The 13375-nt window shown below is 53.2% G+C and overlaps 1 protein-coding gene across 6 annotated transcripts in view; it reads right to left on the bottom strand.

Annotated features, from left to right (window-relative positions):
• Window positions 1-13375, bottom strand: part of PAK4 (p21 (RAC1) activated kinase 4) — an 85296-nt gene that overhangs the window by 15016 nt on the left and 56905 nt on the right. For 5 of the 6 annotated variants that reach the window (XM_083753796.1, XM_083753792.1, XM_083753794.1 and 2 more), the window contains 3 exons: window positions 12505-12728; window positions 3587-4294; window positions 1157-1654 (listed from right to left, as the gene is read on the bottom strand). In XM_083753796.1, coding sequence (XP_083609922.1) covers window positions 1157-1654; window positions 3587-4294; window positions 12505-12708 — 1410 coding nt within the window. In that variant the 5' untranslated portion in view covers window positions 12709-12728. The remainder of the gene's footprint in view (window positions 1-1156; window positions 1655-3586; window positions 4295-12504; window positions 12729-13375) is intronic. The other variant, XM_083753797.1, reaches the window with a different exon arrangement.

Below are 13375 nucleotides of genomic sequence, written 5' to 3'. Positions count from 1 at the left end.
GCTTTATGCCGGCTCCCTCGGCCAGTAAAGTGAGATGAGCGCCACAACCCCAGAGTCGTCCGCGACTGGACCTAATGGTCAGGAGTCCCTTTACCTTTACGAACAGATTAACACTCACAGCAACTTTCGAAACGTCTGGGCAGGCTTGTCGAAGCAAAAATGTTTTTAATAAGTGCCCAAAAAAGTACAGTGAAGGCGTCTGTCTGATCTTAAGAGGCAGGGAGTTCCAAAGTGCAAGTGCTGCCATGTCAAAATATGGAACGGGTGTTACATGGCACCAGTGCGTTTTTTTCTGTGGGGGGGGGGGTGCAGGGGTATGCATACCCCTAAACATTTTGTGAATCTCAGTTTGGCTTCATTGAGGGGCAGTATTTCAATATGAGTAGGAAAACGAGAGTACCCCCCTAAACATTTTTTTAAGGAAAAAAATCACTGCATGGCACCTGGAAGAATGCCAGTTCCGCAGAGCAGTCGAAGGGGGTGAGGTGATCGCGCAGGTGAACTGGTCCCAAGTTGTGAAGACCTGAGTGCCCGGTTGTTGCTGGACTACAACTCCCATCATCCCCGCCTGCTGGTCCTGCTAGCTAGGGATGATGGGAGTTGCAGTGCAACAGCAGCCGGAGACCCAAGTTTGAGAAAGGCTGTGTTAAGGGCTTTCGGTGGCGCTGTCGGTTAAACGACAGAGGACCCGCCGATCAGAAGGTCGGCGGTTCGAATCCCCGCGACGGGGTGAGCTCCCGTTGCTCGGTCCCTGCTCCTGCCCACCTAGCAGTTCGAAAGCACGTCAGAGTGCAAGTAGATAAATAGGTACCGCACCGGCGGGAAGGTAAACGGCGTTTCCGTGAGCTGCTCTGGTTCGCCAGAAGCGGCTTAGTCATGCTGGCCACATGACCCGGAAGCTGTACGCCGGCTCCCTCGGCCAGTAAAGCGAGATGAACGCCGCAACCCCAGAGTCGGTCATGACTGGACCTAATGGTCAGGGGTCCCTTTACCCTTTTTATACTAGCCGCCTCTGCTGCCAGGACACCCCACACTATACCCTTTGGGGAAGGGGAACACCATTCTCAACACACACACAGTGGAGGGAGAAGAAGAAGAACAGGAACCGAGGCTACGGAGCGGGGGCCTTTCTCCACCCCACCTCCTGGCCCCTCACCTCGTTGAAGAGCAGCTCCCGCCGCTGCTGCTTGCGCAGGTCCATCTTCTTGACGGCCACCAGCTTTCCGGAGCTCTTGATGGTGGAGATGCAGACGATGCCGGTGGACCCCTCCCCGATCTTGATGAAGTTGTCCAGGTAGGTCCTGGGGTCGCCCGGGTCCACCACCATCTGCAAGGCGGCCCGGAACTGTTCGTGGGAGACCCGCTGGGGCTCGCGCTGTGGGGAGCGGGGCTGCTGAGGGGCCGGGGGAGGGGGCCCTGGGGGCTGCGGGGGCGGGGGCTGGGGAGGGGGCTGCTGAGAGTAGGGCGGCTGGTGGGCGGGCGGCGGGACGTGCGTCAAGTGGGGGTCCGAGGCGTGCAGGGAGAGTCCTGGGTGGGGCGGCTCTGGGTTCCGGGATCTCGTTGGGCCCGATGGTGGGGGCCTGCAGGAGCTGCTGTTTCCACTCATGGGGCCGTTGGAGGCTGTTTCTTGGGGCTTCCCGGGCCTGTGCTCTGCCTAAAAGAAGCAGGGGTGGGTGGGGTGAAATGGTTACATCAGCAACTGGAAAGGACGGAAAAGATCAGAGAATCATAGAACAGTAAACTTGGAAGAGACCAGGAGGGTCACCTAGTCCAAACCCCAGCAGTGTCTACTTTCAGGCAAGTGTGGAAGGGCTGATGATCCCCCTCAGACTACTCACTACAAAGGGAAGGGTCAGAGAAGGTCACACTCCAGCTGCCCGGTTGCCAAGGGACCCTCAACCAGAGCACTGAGTGTCAGAAACCAATAGGGTGATGTTGGTGCCTTAGGGACTGGAGATTCACCACCACCGGCTCCGATAATATGTGAAGTATGGATCTCGCCCACAAGCAGGTCATGTGTTCTGAAACCCCCACCTGCTCCAGAAATTACGTTATCTGATTCCCTAGGTGAAATCTGTGTCTGTGTGTGGTGTGTGTGTGTGTGTGTCAGTCATTCTGCATGTTCCCTTTTCACGGATGAGCAGTGCCCTCTAACCTTGGGTCCCCAGATGTTGCCGGACTACAACTCCCATCATCCCTGACCATTAGCTAAACTGGGGTGGTGGTAATAGGTTTTGTAGTCCAACAACACCTGGGCACCCGACAGCTGAAGAGCACCGATGGAGAGAGATTTGTGGGTAGCTCTTGCAGCCTAATATGGAGTAACAGGCTGCCGATCCGTTCAGCCCAGGGCTGTCTTCTCTGCCCAACAGCAGAATCATAGAATTGTAGAGTTGGAAGGGACCCATAGAGTCATCTAGTCCAGCCCCCTGCAATTCAGTAACGCCTCAAGAGACCCAGACACACAGAGGTGTTTCCCCAGCCCTTTTAACCTATGCCGTAAGAAAGTAAAAGCAGCCTGCTTGATCAGACTAGAGTTACAGCTAGCCCTGCATTTTCCTCCCCCCAGTGTCGAAACAGATGCCCTCTGGAAAGCCCACGAACCAGGTTCTCTTTTAACTGGAGATGGCAGAGATGAAGCCTGCAAATGGGAGCAGGGGGAGGACCCAGAAAGCAGCAGGAGCTGCATCTGTCCTCTGTAGCTCATCTCTCCTGTTGCCCGTGGCAGAGTTATGCCCAGAACACAAACACACACAAACGCACACAGCAGGAAAGCGGCAGGGCCCCCTGCTAGATTAGCACAAAGGACAGGAACCGAGGCGGAGATGATAAGTGGTTAGCTAGACGCAAAAGAAAGTTGAAGCTAAGGATGGCGGTGCCCTTGGAGGAAGAGGAAGAGGAGGAAGAAAAGTGGCAGAAGTGCAAGAAAAAAGGGTTCCAGACACCTGACAGTTGTACAGTAGATTCCCTTGCGATGGAGGCTTGCGGGACACACAGCGCAGTATGTGGCTGCTTTGCTGCAGCGCTTCTACAGAGAGAGAGACAGAGTCACTGTGCAGGAGGCCGTGGGGCTGCGGAGGGCGGTTAGAGAAAGACACACGGAGGAGAAGAGCAGAGAGAGGAGCGTCTCCTTCAGAAGGCGGGCAGCACCAGAGTAGCTCAGGTTAGTGGGAGCAAGGGCTGTGACAGCAGAGGAGAGGAAAGGCAGGAGAGACACCCAGACGTTGCAGGAAGACAGCGGGTTGCAAAGTGAGGGAGCGCTGCTCCGAGGAGGAAGGAAGGCCCGAGAAAGAGGAGACACAGCGACACGGCAGGGAGCAAAGAGCCAGCCCCTGGAGGTCTCTACAGGGTGGGGCTTCTGCAGAAGAGCTTGGCTTCGCGGCTCAGAAGGTGCCCACTGCCCATCACACCATCAGCCACTCAGGGATGCTGGCAGTAAGACGCAAATCCCTTTTAAAAGCAAGAGGCGTCTTCACTTGCTGATGAGCTTGTGCTCCAGGGAAAAGGCACTTGCGGAGGGTCGGTCCTGGCCGGCCAGGGCTAGAGAGCCACAACCTACAAGGCGGGGGGTATGGGGAATCGTTACCTGAGCACCCCGGACGGGATCTGTGTCCGCTCGCGGGTACGTGTTAAAAGGCCGCCCGGTCTGCTGTGCCGTTTTCATGACCCCCTCGGAGATGGGGATATTTGGGGTCCGGATATTGGGTCCCGAAAGGGGCCGCTTTTCCCGGGGGGACTGCGGGCTGGTCTCCCCGGTGTAGGTCGATTTGGGTCTTTTGTCGGGGCCGTCCGCACGCTCCCTTCTGACCACGCGCTCCGACGGCTCCTTCTCGGCGGCCGTCTCCCTCCTCCCGTCTCGCTCGTGCGGCCTGTGCCTGTGGTCCGAGAAGGGCTTGTGGTAGTCTGGAGGGGGCGGCCGGTGGTGAGGTTTGCCCGTGGGCTCCTGCCCCCGGGGGTGCTGTGTGGCTGTCCTGTCTTCCCGGCTCCTCTCCCGGCTCTGGTCCAGCTCGTTCCGGGAGCCATGGCGGTTCCGCTCCTTCAGCTCTTTGCCCCTGCTTCCCCCGGAGTCTTCCTCGGCGACGGCAGCATGGTAGTGGTGGTGGTGGTGGTGGCGGGAGGGCCTGGCCAGGGCCTCGCTCAGGCCGTTCTCCTGGTAGAGCTGGTCGTGCCGAGGCGGGAAGGGGGGGCTGTCCCTGCGCAGGGAGTTGGAGCGCGACACGGACATGTTCTCAAACTCATCCAGCAGCCAGGCCAGGGAGCCGTCCTTGGCCGCCTTGTTCCCCCGCACGATGGTCTTTATGCGCGGGGCATGGAAAACGGAAGCGGCGGGGAGGGGAGGGAGAAAAAAGACAAACACAAACACAAAAGAAAATAAGGTGAGCAACACAAAAACAAAAAAGAAATTAAGGGGCCTGGTGGGATGCCTGGCAGCTGGTCAGTTTTGGCACACGCACACACACAAAATGAAGCGTACAGAAGCATGCGGGCGTCGGGAGGGGGCGCTGTTGCTCACACACTGGAGAAGCAAGGCCTTTAAGGAAGCTGCTCTTAACCCCAAAGTAATTTCCCCATATACACCCGTTCCATCCGTGCATTGAACCTTCCTTGAAAACCACAAATGCAGGCGATAACAACGCTTGACTCAAAGAGCAATGGTTTGAAGGAAACGGCAAGGCCTCTGGATTTGTTATCTGAAAGCACAAACCAAGATGCAATCTACGTAAAATGCATTGCCGTCATTTATGCTGCATCAGTCTGCAAAGCTCTGATTTCAGAGCCTTCCAATCACAGCATGGCCACTGTCTCTTCCTCTTGCCAGGAAAAAAAAGGGGGGGGGATTGGCAAGACTCCACACTCATGTGGCCTTCCACTGGTAGCCCAGAAAAAGGCTTACTCCTCCCTCACATACCATATACACATCCTCTGGGGTCAATGCAAGAACCTTTCCCTCCCCTCCCCACTGCACCTGCCTAGCACTTCAAATGCAAAGCAACTTTCACATCCCACCTTTTCCACTGGCTTCCGAAGCAGAGATGTGTTGCTTCGCTCCCCCCTCCCCTCCTCAAGGCCTGATCCTATCCTTTTGTGCCGGCTCTTATCACACTCTGCACAGCGCACAGATCAGTTGCATGCTGCAAGCAAGCGAGAGGACACAACAGCCAGGCCAGGCCAGGCATGCAGATGATTGTTTTTTCCCTTTCAAAACCAGACCCACACATCTGCTAGAACACTCTGAAGGACACCCTGCCAGACTGAAAACAGATTGCGGTGTCTGGAACCGAGACACCCAACCCCAACCACACCACAATCACCACAAGAAACTCCTGCAAGAGCGCTGAAGGATTTGGGAGGCAAGGCCTGTGCGAGGCCTGCAGTATAGATCTGTGGGTGTTAGCAGGAGAGCTTCCAAGGATTGCTCCTTTCACTCACAAAGGCCCTTTCTGCCATGCTGATTTATTTAGAGCATTTGTATCTGGCTCTTCAGGTACAAGAGTGGCTTACATCCCATCAAAACAGGACAGTCCCTGCCCCCCAGATTACAATCTCAAAGAAAAGGCACTCAAGGGGAAGGGAATGAGGAGGGAAGAGGAAAAATCAAAACTCAGGCACCCATTTCTAAACAGCTGTTTCTGTACTGACCAGCAGGCACAGTTCAGGGCAGGAAGTGGAGCCGGCCTTTCAGTAAAGCTCATCAAGTGAGAGCCCTGCTTCCTATCTCTCCTACTGATGCAGTCTGGTGGAATGGCTGCCCCAAATGACAGTTGCAAGAGAGGAGGCCTGGTGGAGCTGCTTTTACACTGGAGGAGTTTAAGGAAAAATTTCCAGCACTAACGTAACAACCATTGGTTCACACAGCATTTGAAATTTGCTGGGAGCATTTTGCACCTGGCTATCAGTCGCTTGCAACCATGTGAAGATACCCGGGCGCCAGGACGGTGCCTGACGTCTCCATCGTCTGGAGGTGCATGCCTGGGGGGGGGGGGGTCCTTGGATCTTGCCTGTTTTTCGCACGCTAACAACACACCCTTTAGAATTCTATCAGTGATATTCTCTCTGCCTAATCAGAACAAATTTCAGGATCAAAAAGTCACATTGAAACATACAACTTTCAAGCCGCCTGGCCCCCAAATGGCAAACTAGGCATTCCGTATTGGCAACTATAACCCTGGTTTAAGGAGTCATTTGGCACCCAGCTTTCATACCTGAGTTTCTAACACTGGTTTCACAGAGATGCAAATGGTGCAAGTCAACATTCAGTTATCTGTGACCTACTAGAACCAAGAACTTTCCTTCTATTTGCGGCCTACATGCAACGCTTTATTCCCAGAACAAGCAGCGCTAAGGCTCCAGGAGCCTGATAGGAAGTCTCACACTCTGCCTTCAGAACGGCTCCTAAGCTCAAAGAGGCTGGTTGGTGAAGGAGAGGAGACGACTAAATGAGTGGGCACACAAACTTCTGTTATTCCGCCTCTGCCAAAACAGGACTCGTAAGCCAGACACTTAGCATGGGGACACCCGACTACTGCCATGAATGTTCCTCCAGCCCAAATCCAAAGCAAGCCATCTTCACTCTACCCTGGGAGGAAATGCACAGATTCCTCAGATCAGGAGCTTAAAAAACGCTCTCCGCCAACAGCCGCACACGTGGGCCAAAGCAGCAACACAAATAAGCACCCACACCCACAGAGAAAAGTACAGCTTTCGGGTAATTGGCTCGGTGACTGTACAGTTATACAGGGGATGATGGTGGCGAGGATGCATTTATAAATAAATATTCCAGAAATGCACTCTCTCTCCTTGCTCCCTTGGATATGAAAACCTGACCTCAGCGCTTGCAGCCCTCCCAAGGATCCCTGATCTTTCTGCAAAGAGTGATTCTGTCCCAGTTTACACAACCAGCAGGCTTTTTTCGTGGACTGTACCACTTCAGGCTATGGTGGCAGGGGGTGGGGAGAGAGAGGAGAATGCTTCCCCCTTGGAAATAATTGCCTCTACACAGGAAGTTAGGAATATGGACCCTGTATACCTGAAGGAGCGTCTCCACCTCCATCGTTCAGCCACAACACTGAGGTCCAGCTCCAAGGGTCTTCTGGCGGTTCCCTCACTGCGAGAAGCAAAGTTACGGGGAACCAGGCAGAAGGCTTGGTTCAGTAGTGGCACCCAGCTTGTGGAATGCCCTCCCATCAGATGTCAAGGAAATAAACAACTATTTGACTTTAGAAGACATCTGAAGCCAGCCCTGTGTAGGGAAGCTTTTAATGGTTGGCACTTTATTGTGCTTTTAATATTTTCTTGGGAGCTGTTCAGAGTGGCTGGGACAACCCAGTCAGATGGGTGGCATATAAATAATAAAATTATGATTATTACCAAGGCAGGGAGAAGAGCTTGCAGCCTGCCTCACCAACCTGCTACTCTTCTATAAGGAACAATGTTGTCTATGTGCAAAACGTCAGTAGGCCCCTGCAGCCCGAAACGGCACCATTTTAGTCCATAATACTGCAGACTGTATAAAAAGGGGCCGCACAGCATCACTGGAGGTGAGGACCTAAGACCCTAAGAGCGCCAAGGGGGCCCCACCTAGCCCAGAATCCTGTTCTCACAGTGGCCAACCAGATGCCCAAATGCAACACCACTCTCCTCGCTTGCAGTTGCCAGAATTTAAGGCGCATGCTGTCTCTGATTCTGGGGGCAGGATGCAGAGCCAGCGTGACTAGGAGCCATTCAGGGCCTTACCCCCCGCCCCAACGAAAGGGAAGTGGCTGACGGAGATGGGAAAGAGAGGAGGGCCACATCTATAGCGCACCAGCACACAAAATCCATGCACGCGCCCTTCTCCCCCGCTGAAGCCCTTTTGGTCAATGTGGGCCGTCCTCAATGAATGTGTTTAGTATGCCAAGAGCGGCTGCCTTTTGCCCCCAGCCTACACAATGCATAGCTCCAACTGTGGAACCTCTTTCATTGGAGAGATGTGTGAGCGCATAAAGATTTCCTTATCAAGAGAGCGCTCAGGCTCATCTAGCCAGCTGGAAACGTCAAGAGGCAAAGATTCCCAAGAGGCAGGCTTGCCGGAGGGCGTGGGGTGGGGGGAAGAGAGGGAATGTGCTCATGGAAGAGAGAGAGATCTGAGCCGCAGGATCAACACAGAATCACAGAACTGCAGAGTCGAAAGGGAGCCCCAGGGGCCATCTAGTCCAACCCCTTGCAATGCAGGGGTCTCAAATGAATCAGACACAACAGAAGGCCATCCAACCTCTGCTTAAAAACCTCCAAGGAAGGAGAATCCACCCCGAAGGTCCAGATTCTGGGCCAAGAACACTCCTTACCGCTATAACGTGCCATTACACAAGCACAAACTGGCTCTAGCCCAAGGCAGCACCCAAAGGGGCAGAACTGGAAGGTTTCTTCTGCATGGGCATGTGGCGGCAAGAGGAGATCTATGAGGCAACGGGGAGTAGGGGAAGGCTGAGTGTAAGGGGGTCCCGGGAAAAGTGCAGGCTACAGACTAAGCGACGCAAGCTTTGCTCCCCGCGAGAGAAGCAGATGGTGTGTGTGGTTGGACTTGCTCAGGAGTTTCATCTGACAAAACCACACTGAAGTTCACACAAGCCGTGCAGGAGCTGTGCCTGGTGTCAGAGAAATGTCCAAGTGCCGTGCGCTAACCGCTCCCACATGCATGGAAACTGTTCTCTCTATGGCAGGTGTTTTGTTGGATAAAGGGAAAAGGGAGATTCTAGTATCTAAAGTCGCATGGAAGAGGGGAGCAAGCCTGTTTTCTGCTGCTCCAGAGGGGACGGCCCAAACCAATGTGCTCAAACGACACATCAGGAAGAACACATCATGCGCTCAGTCGACACTAAGCATCAGGAAGAACTTCCTGGTGGCAAGAGCTATTCGACAGTGGAACGGACTCTCCTTCGTTGGAGGTTTTCAAAGAGAAGCCGGGTGGCCATCTGCCAGAGATCCTTTAGCTGCAATTCCTGCATTGCAGGGGGCTGGACTAGATGACCCTTGGGGGTCTCTCCCAGCTCTACAGTTCTGCGTTTCTCATAGCTGAACCTTCCACAGCAGGTTCTGTGCCTAAGCACAAAGAGCAAGAGGGAGAGGGATGGGCTTCTGAGCTCCAAATGCCGTTCCTGGACTCGCCAGGAAACGGCCTGAAGCAGCAATGCACAGCATGTTGCCTTGAATGAGTTTCTGAAGTGTCCTCCTGGGTAAACAAGAGGCAATTTGCAGAGGCCTGCAGAAACGTTAAGATCCCACCCTGCAGCTGCAGGAATGGGAGCCCGGCTTGTCGGAGGCGGCAACAGGGGCCCCTCCCCACTGCAGCTCCCAGAGCACCCCTGGGACAAGGTGCCTCGCCCTCCCCAGAAATGCAGCGCTGCGCCTCCAAGGGAAACAAGCAATCCCTGCAAAACTGCCGTGGCATTTATTGGGAAGGCAGGGAGGGGTTGTTGGGGCAGGGAGAGAGGCACGTCCCAAATTCTGGGCAAATTAGGCTCCCGGGGAGATGGGGCAGGATGACACCAGAAGCAGGGAAAGGTGTGGGTGAGTGGTCAAGGGGAAAGCTGGGAAGAGGCTTGGAAGAACAGCCAAGAAAGGGAACAGCCAGCAAGATGGCTCTACTGGAATATTGAAGCTCGGGCATGGGGCAGGGGGAGATTTGAGCTGGCACTTCCTATATACAGTGGTACCTTGGGTTACATACACTTCGGGTTACATACACTTCAGGTTACAGACTCCGCTAACCCAGAAATAGTGCTTTCAGGTTAAGAACTTTGCTTCAGGATGAGAACAGAAATCGTGCTCCGGCGTTGCGGCAGCAGCGGAGGCCCTATTAGCTAAAGTGGTGCTTCAGGTTAAGAACAGTTTCAGGTTAAGAATGGACCTCCGGAACGAATTAAGTACTTAACCCGAGGTACCACTGTATATATATGTTTTTTAACATATCATTTTCAACAGTAATTAAACATACTTTTACATCTTATTCAATTTTTTTGACTTCCATCAGTCCTGTCTGAAAATTTTCCAATCTAATCTCTTAGTATGCATTTCTTATTTTCCCTATTACATTTCAATCTCATAATCAATATCTCTATTCTTTCTCTACTTTGCAATGCTTCATATATTACTCCTCACAAAACTTCTTGTAGTCCTACTAGCGTAATTTGTTGATTACAGTTGCTCTTCAAATAATTCATATACTTCTTCCAATCTTCTGTAAATCTCTGGTGAATCGCTGGCACTTCCAACAAGGTGGGGCTCTGGCTAAGAGGCAAATTCCCCTGCCATCAGCGCCTCCCGACCCAAGCAGACCAGTCTCATCAAGCCCCACACCAGGCCGCAGAGGCAGGACTGGAACAACAGGTCTTTGGCTTTTATTCAGACCCAAGCCTTTCCCTCGCTTCTCTCCAGGAAGGCAACACGGGCTGAGTCACCCTCTGCTGAAATTACACGGAGGAGCAGCCTTTGCTGTGACCTGAATGTCCCATGCCACTTCCTCTGTGGTCAGGGGTGCGACAGGACTTCCGCCCCTACCTTGTACTTGGGGACAGCAAGCAGGTGGCGCCTGGACGTGCCAGCCAGCCGGCTTATTTAAAAGGACAACATCCACTTTGGGCTTACAAAAATAAATGCAAAAATAAATGCACATGCCATTTTAAAATGCAATGTTGTTAGCAGAGCGACCAGGAGATAAACCACATACAAAACAGCTGGACACGCAAAAAAGCCATTCCAATTGATTTTGAATCCTGAAGCCTCATGGCCAGATTCAAAGCCATGCAAGCATTCAAACCTAACTAAGCGTCATAGAACTGTAGAGTTGGAAGGAACCCCAGGGGTCATCTAGTCCAACCCCCAATCACAGCTGACAGGTGGCCCTCCAACCTCTGCTTAAAAACCTCCTGTGAAGGAGAGCCCTCCACTTCTTCCTGCCCTCTACCTGGCAGTACAATGATTTATTTAACTCTTCCCAATACACTTTGTTGTCCTTGAATCCTGCTAGCCCATAGAAAGCCAGACGCTGATATCCTCATGCCTAAATAGACGCCTTCTCCATCAGCTAACCCTGACAGGGTTGCCTGTTACTATCTCCTCCTGGCTAGAACTAAAAGCTGAAGCAGGGCACCCTTTGCTGCCTCCTCGGCTAAGTAAATAAACACAGGCATTTTCCTTACCGCTAAGGATGTTCATACTGGTAAGCTGTCGAGGGTGGGCTGGCTATCAAGATGAGCCCCAAACCGGAACCCCATAGTACAGGAAGTGCGACAAATCTCTTCCCGGAAAACCAGCCAGCAAACCCCTTCCCCCATCGGACACGAACCTTTAAAAGCCTGTCGGTTTCCAGATCTGGGTGAATCACTGTTGAGTTGAGGACACAAACCACGTTGTTTTCAGGATCAAGTTCCTGGCCTGCTAACACGCAGCGCTGTACCACCCCCCCCCCTGCGCCCTCCAGCAGAAGGCATTTCGGCTCCTCCGCCTCAAGCTGAACCTCGTGACGCTTCTGAAAGAGCCAGGCGCTTCTGCCCCCAGAGGCCAACTCAGAGCTGCCTCACATACGCTGCATTTGACCCCTTGCCTGCTGCGCTGGGACTCCACTCCCTCGTCCAGATTTTGGCTCTGGCGTTCAGGCCTGGTTGTCCCGCAGCTCCAAAATGTGTCAGGCTTGCGGTCCGCTCTCCCCCCCACCCATCTCACCCTGGGGAAAAAATTAGCTGAGCTGCAAACTCATTATATGCAGGACACATACATTGCCTCATTCCACGAATGGAAGGGGCCCTTCCAGGATCTATGCCTGAACCAAGCAGTCATTAAGAGACGACATCTCATTTTGCATGCTTGGCAAGGGGAGCCTCTCACGCTACACCCCAGAGATGGGGGTCCAAAACTCCAGTCACTCCTATATCCAAGCACAGCACAAATGACAGACAGGATACCGAGTGGGTGAGGGTAGCAAACTTCTGACATGGACAGAACTCGAGTCCTACAGAATCCGCTCATTACTTCGTCAGAAAGAAATTCTGGAAGCTGTTCTGATGTTACGTTTAGTCTTGTGAACGCACCCAAAAGCCTTCAAGGTTACACTGCAACCGGAATCCGTCACCCGGCTCAACTCACATGTCCAGGAGTTTTGCCAGATGGCAGCAAACTGCAGTCTTGGGAGAGACGCTGAGATCTCAAAAACCACTCCAACCTTATGGCCGGTGACAAAGTGGTTGGGTGAAATGACCCCAAGGTTACTTTGAGAGTCTCCTTTAGCGGTTTGAAGCTCTAGGTTCAGGATGTGTGTCCGTCCCCGTCCCCCCGCCACCGCCCCCTTCTTACACAGCATCAAAAGGTCTACAGCTAGCACCTGTCCACATCAGAGCAGGCTGCAGCTGCAGCCACCAGCTGGCCATTTTATGGCTTACTCGCTAAGCCACCGCTCAGAAGCACATTCCCATTCCGACAGAAACGTATGAAGTTCAGGTCCCACCCGAGAGCAAAGCTAGTGCCACCTACCTTCTGAGAGCCAGACTGGACAGCCGTAATGCACACCGGATCCACCAACGGCTTCGGCCGCTTGGCCGACTCCTCGATGATGCCCTGCCATTGCCTCGGCAGCCCTATGAACTTCTGCTCCTGCTGGTCATACCCTGTGTGGACCCGGTGCTCAAAGTTGGAGGGGGCGGAGATCTCAATGCGCTTCTTCTTCTTGCTGAACATGGTGATGTTGGCTAGCAGACCTGAAAGGAAACACAGAAGGCGGTTTAGAAAAACAAAAAGCGAGAGGAAATCATAGGGAAAGAAGAAAACGGGCAAATAAGGGTCAGCATAAAGCTTTGGCTTGAAATAAAAAATGGGCAACGGCTTTGCAGAAACGTCCTACGTATGGGTCAGGCATTCACAGACATCTAGCAAACTAAAAGGGAGCAGAACTCAAACGCTCTCCTAGGACCAGGCTTCGGAAATGTTGGACTACAACTCCCATCAGCCCCAGCCAGTACAGCGCCTGTAGCCCCAAACATCTGGAAGGTACCAAGCTGGGGAAAGGATGAGCCTCAAGAGCCCTCAAGCAAATGAAGCTCTGGCTTGTTGCAGGAGCTGGAAAAACGCCCCCGTCATTCCCTTCCTTTGCTCAAGACTGACAGGTTGCTGGAAACCACAGGAGAGGAGGGGTGCTCTTGTGCCCGAATCCTGCTTGCTGGCATTAATTAGGCATTAATTAGGCCACTGTCGGAACAGGATGCTGGACTAGATGGGCCATTGGTGTGACCCAAGACGCTCTTATGTGCTCTCTCTTCTTTTGCAGTCGCTGCAGAATGAAGAAACCGATTAAGGCGCTTGGCAAAAATATTAAGAGAAAAGCAAGGCAAGCCATTGGCATCCAAGC

The sequence above is a fragment of the Podarcis gaigeae genome, assembly GCF_964106915.1.
Source record: "Podarcis gaigeae genome assembly, chromosome: 8".
NCBI lineage: Eukaryota > Metazoa > Chordata > Lepidosauria > Squamata > Lacertidae > Podarcis > Podarcis gaigeae.
The sequence above is the reverse complement of the archived record's forward strand: the minus strand, read 5'-3'. Positions and strand labels throughout refer to the sequence as shown.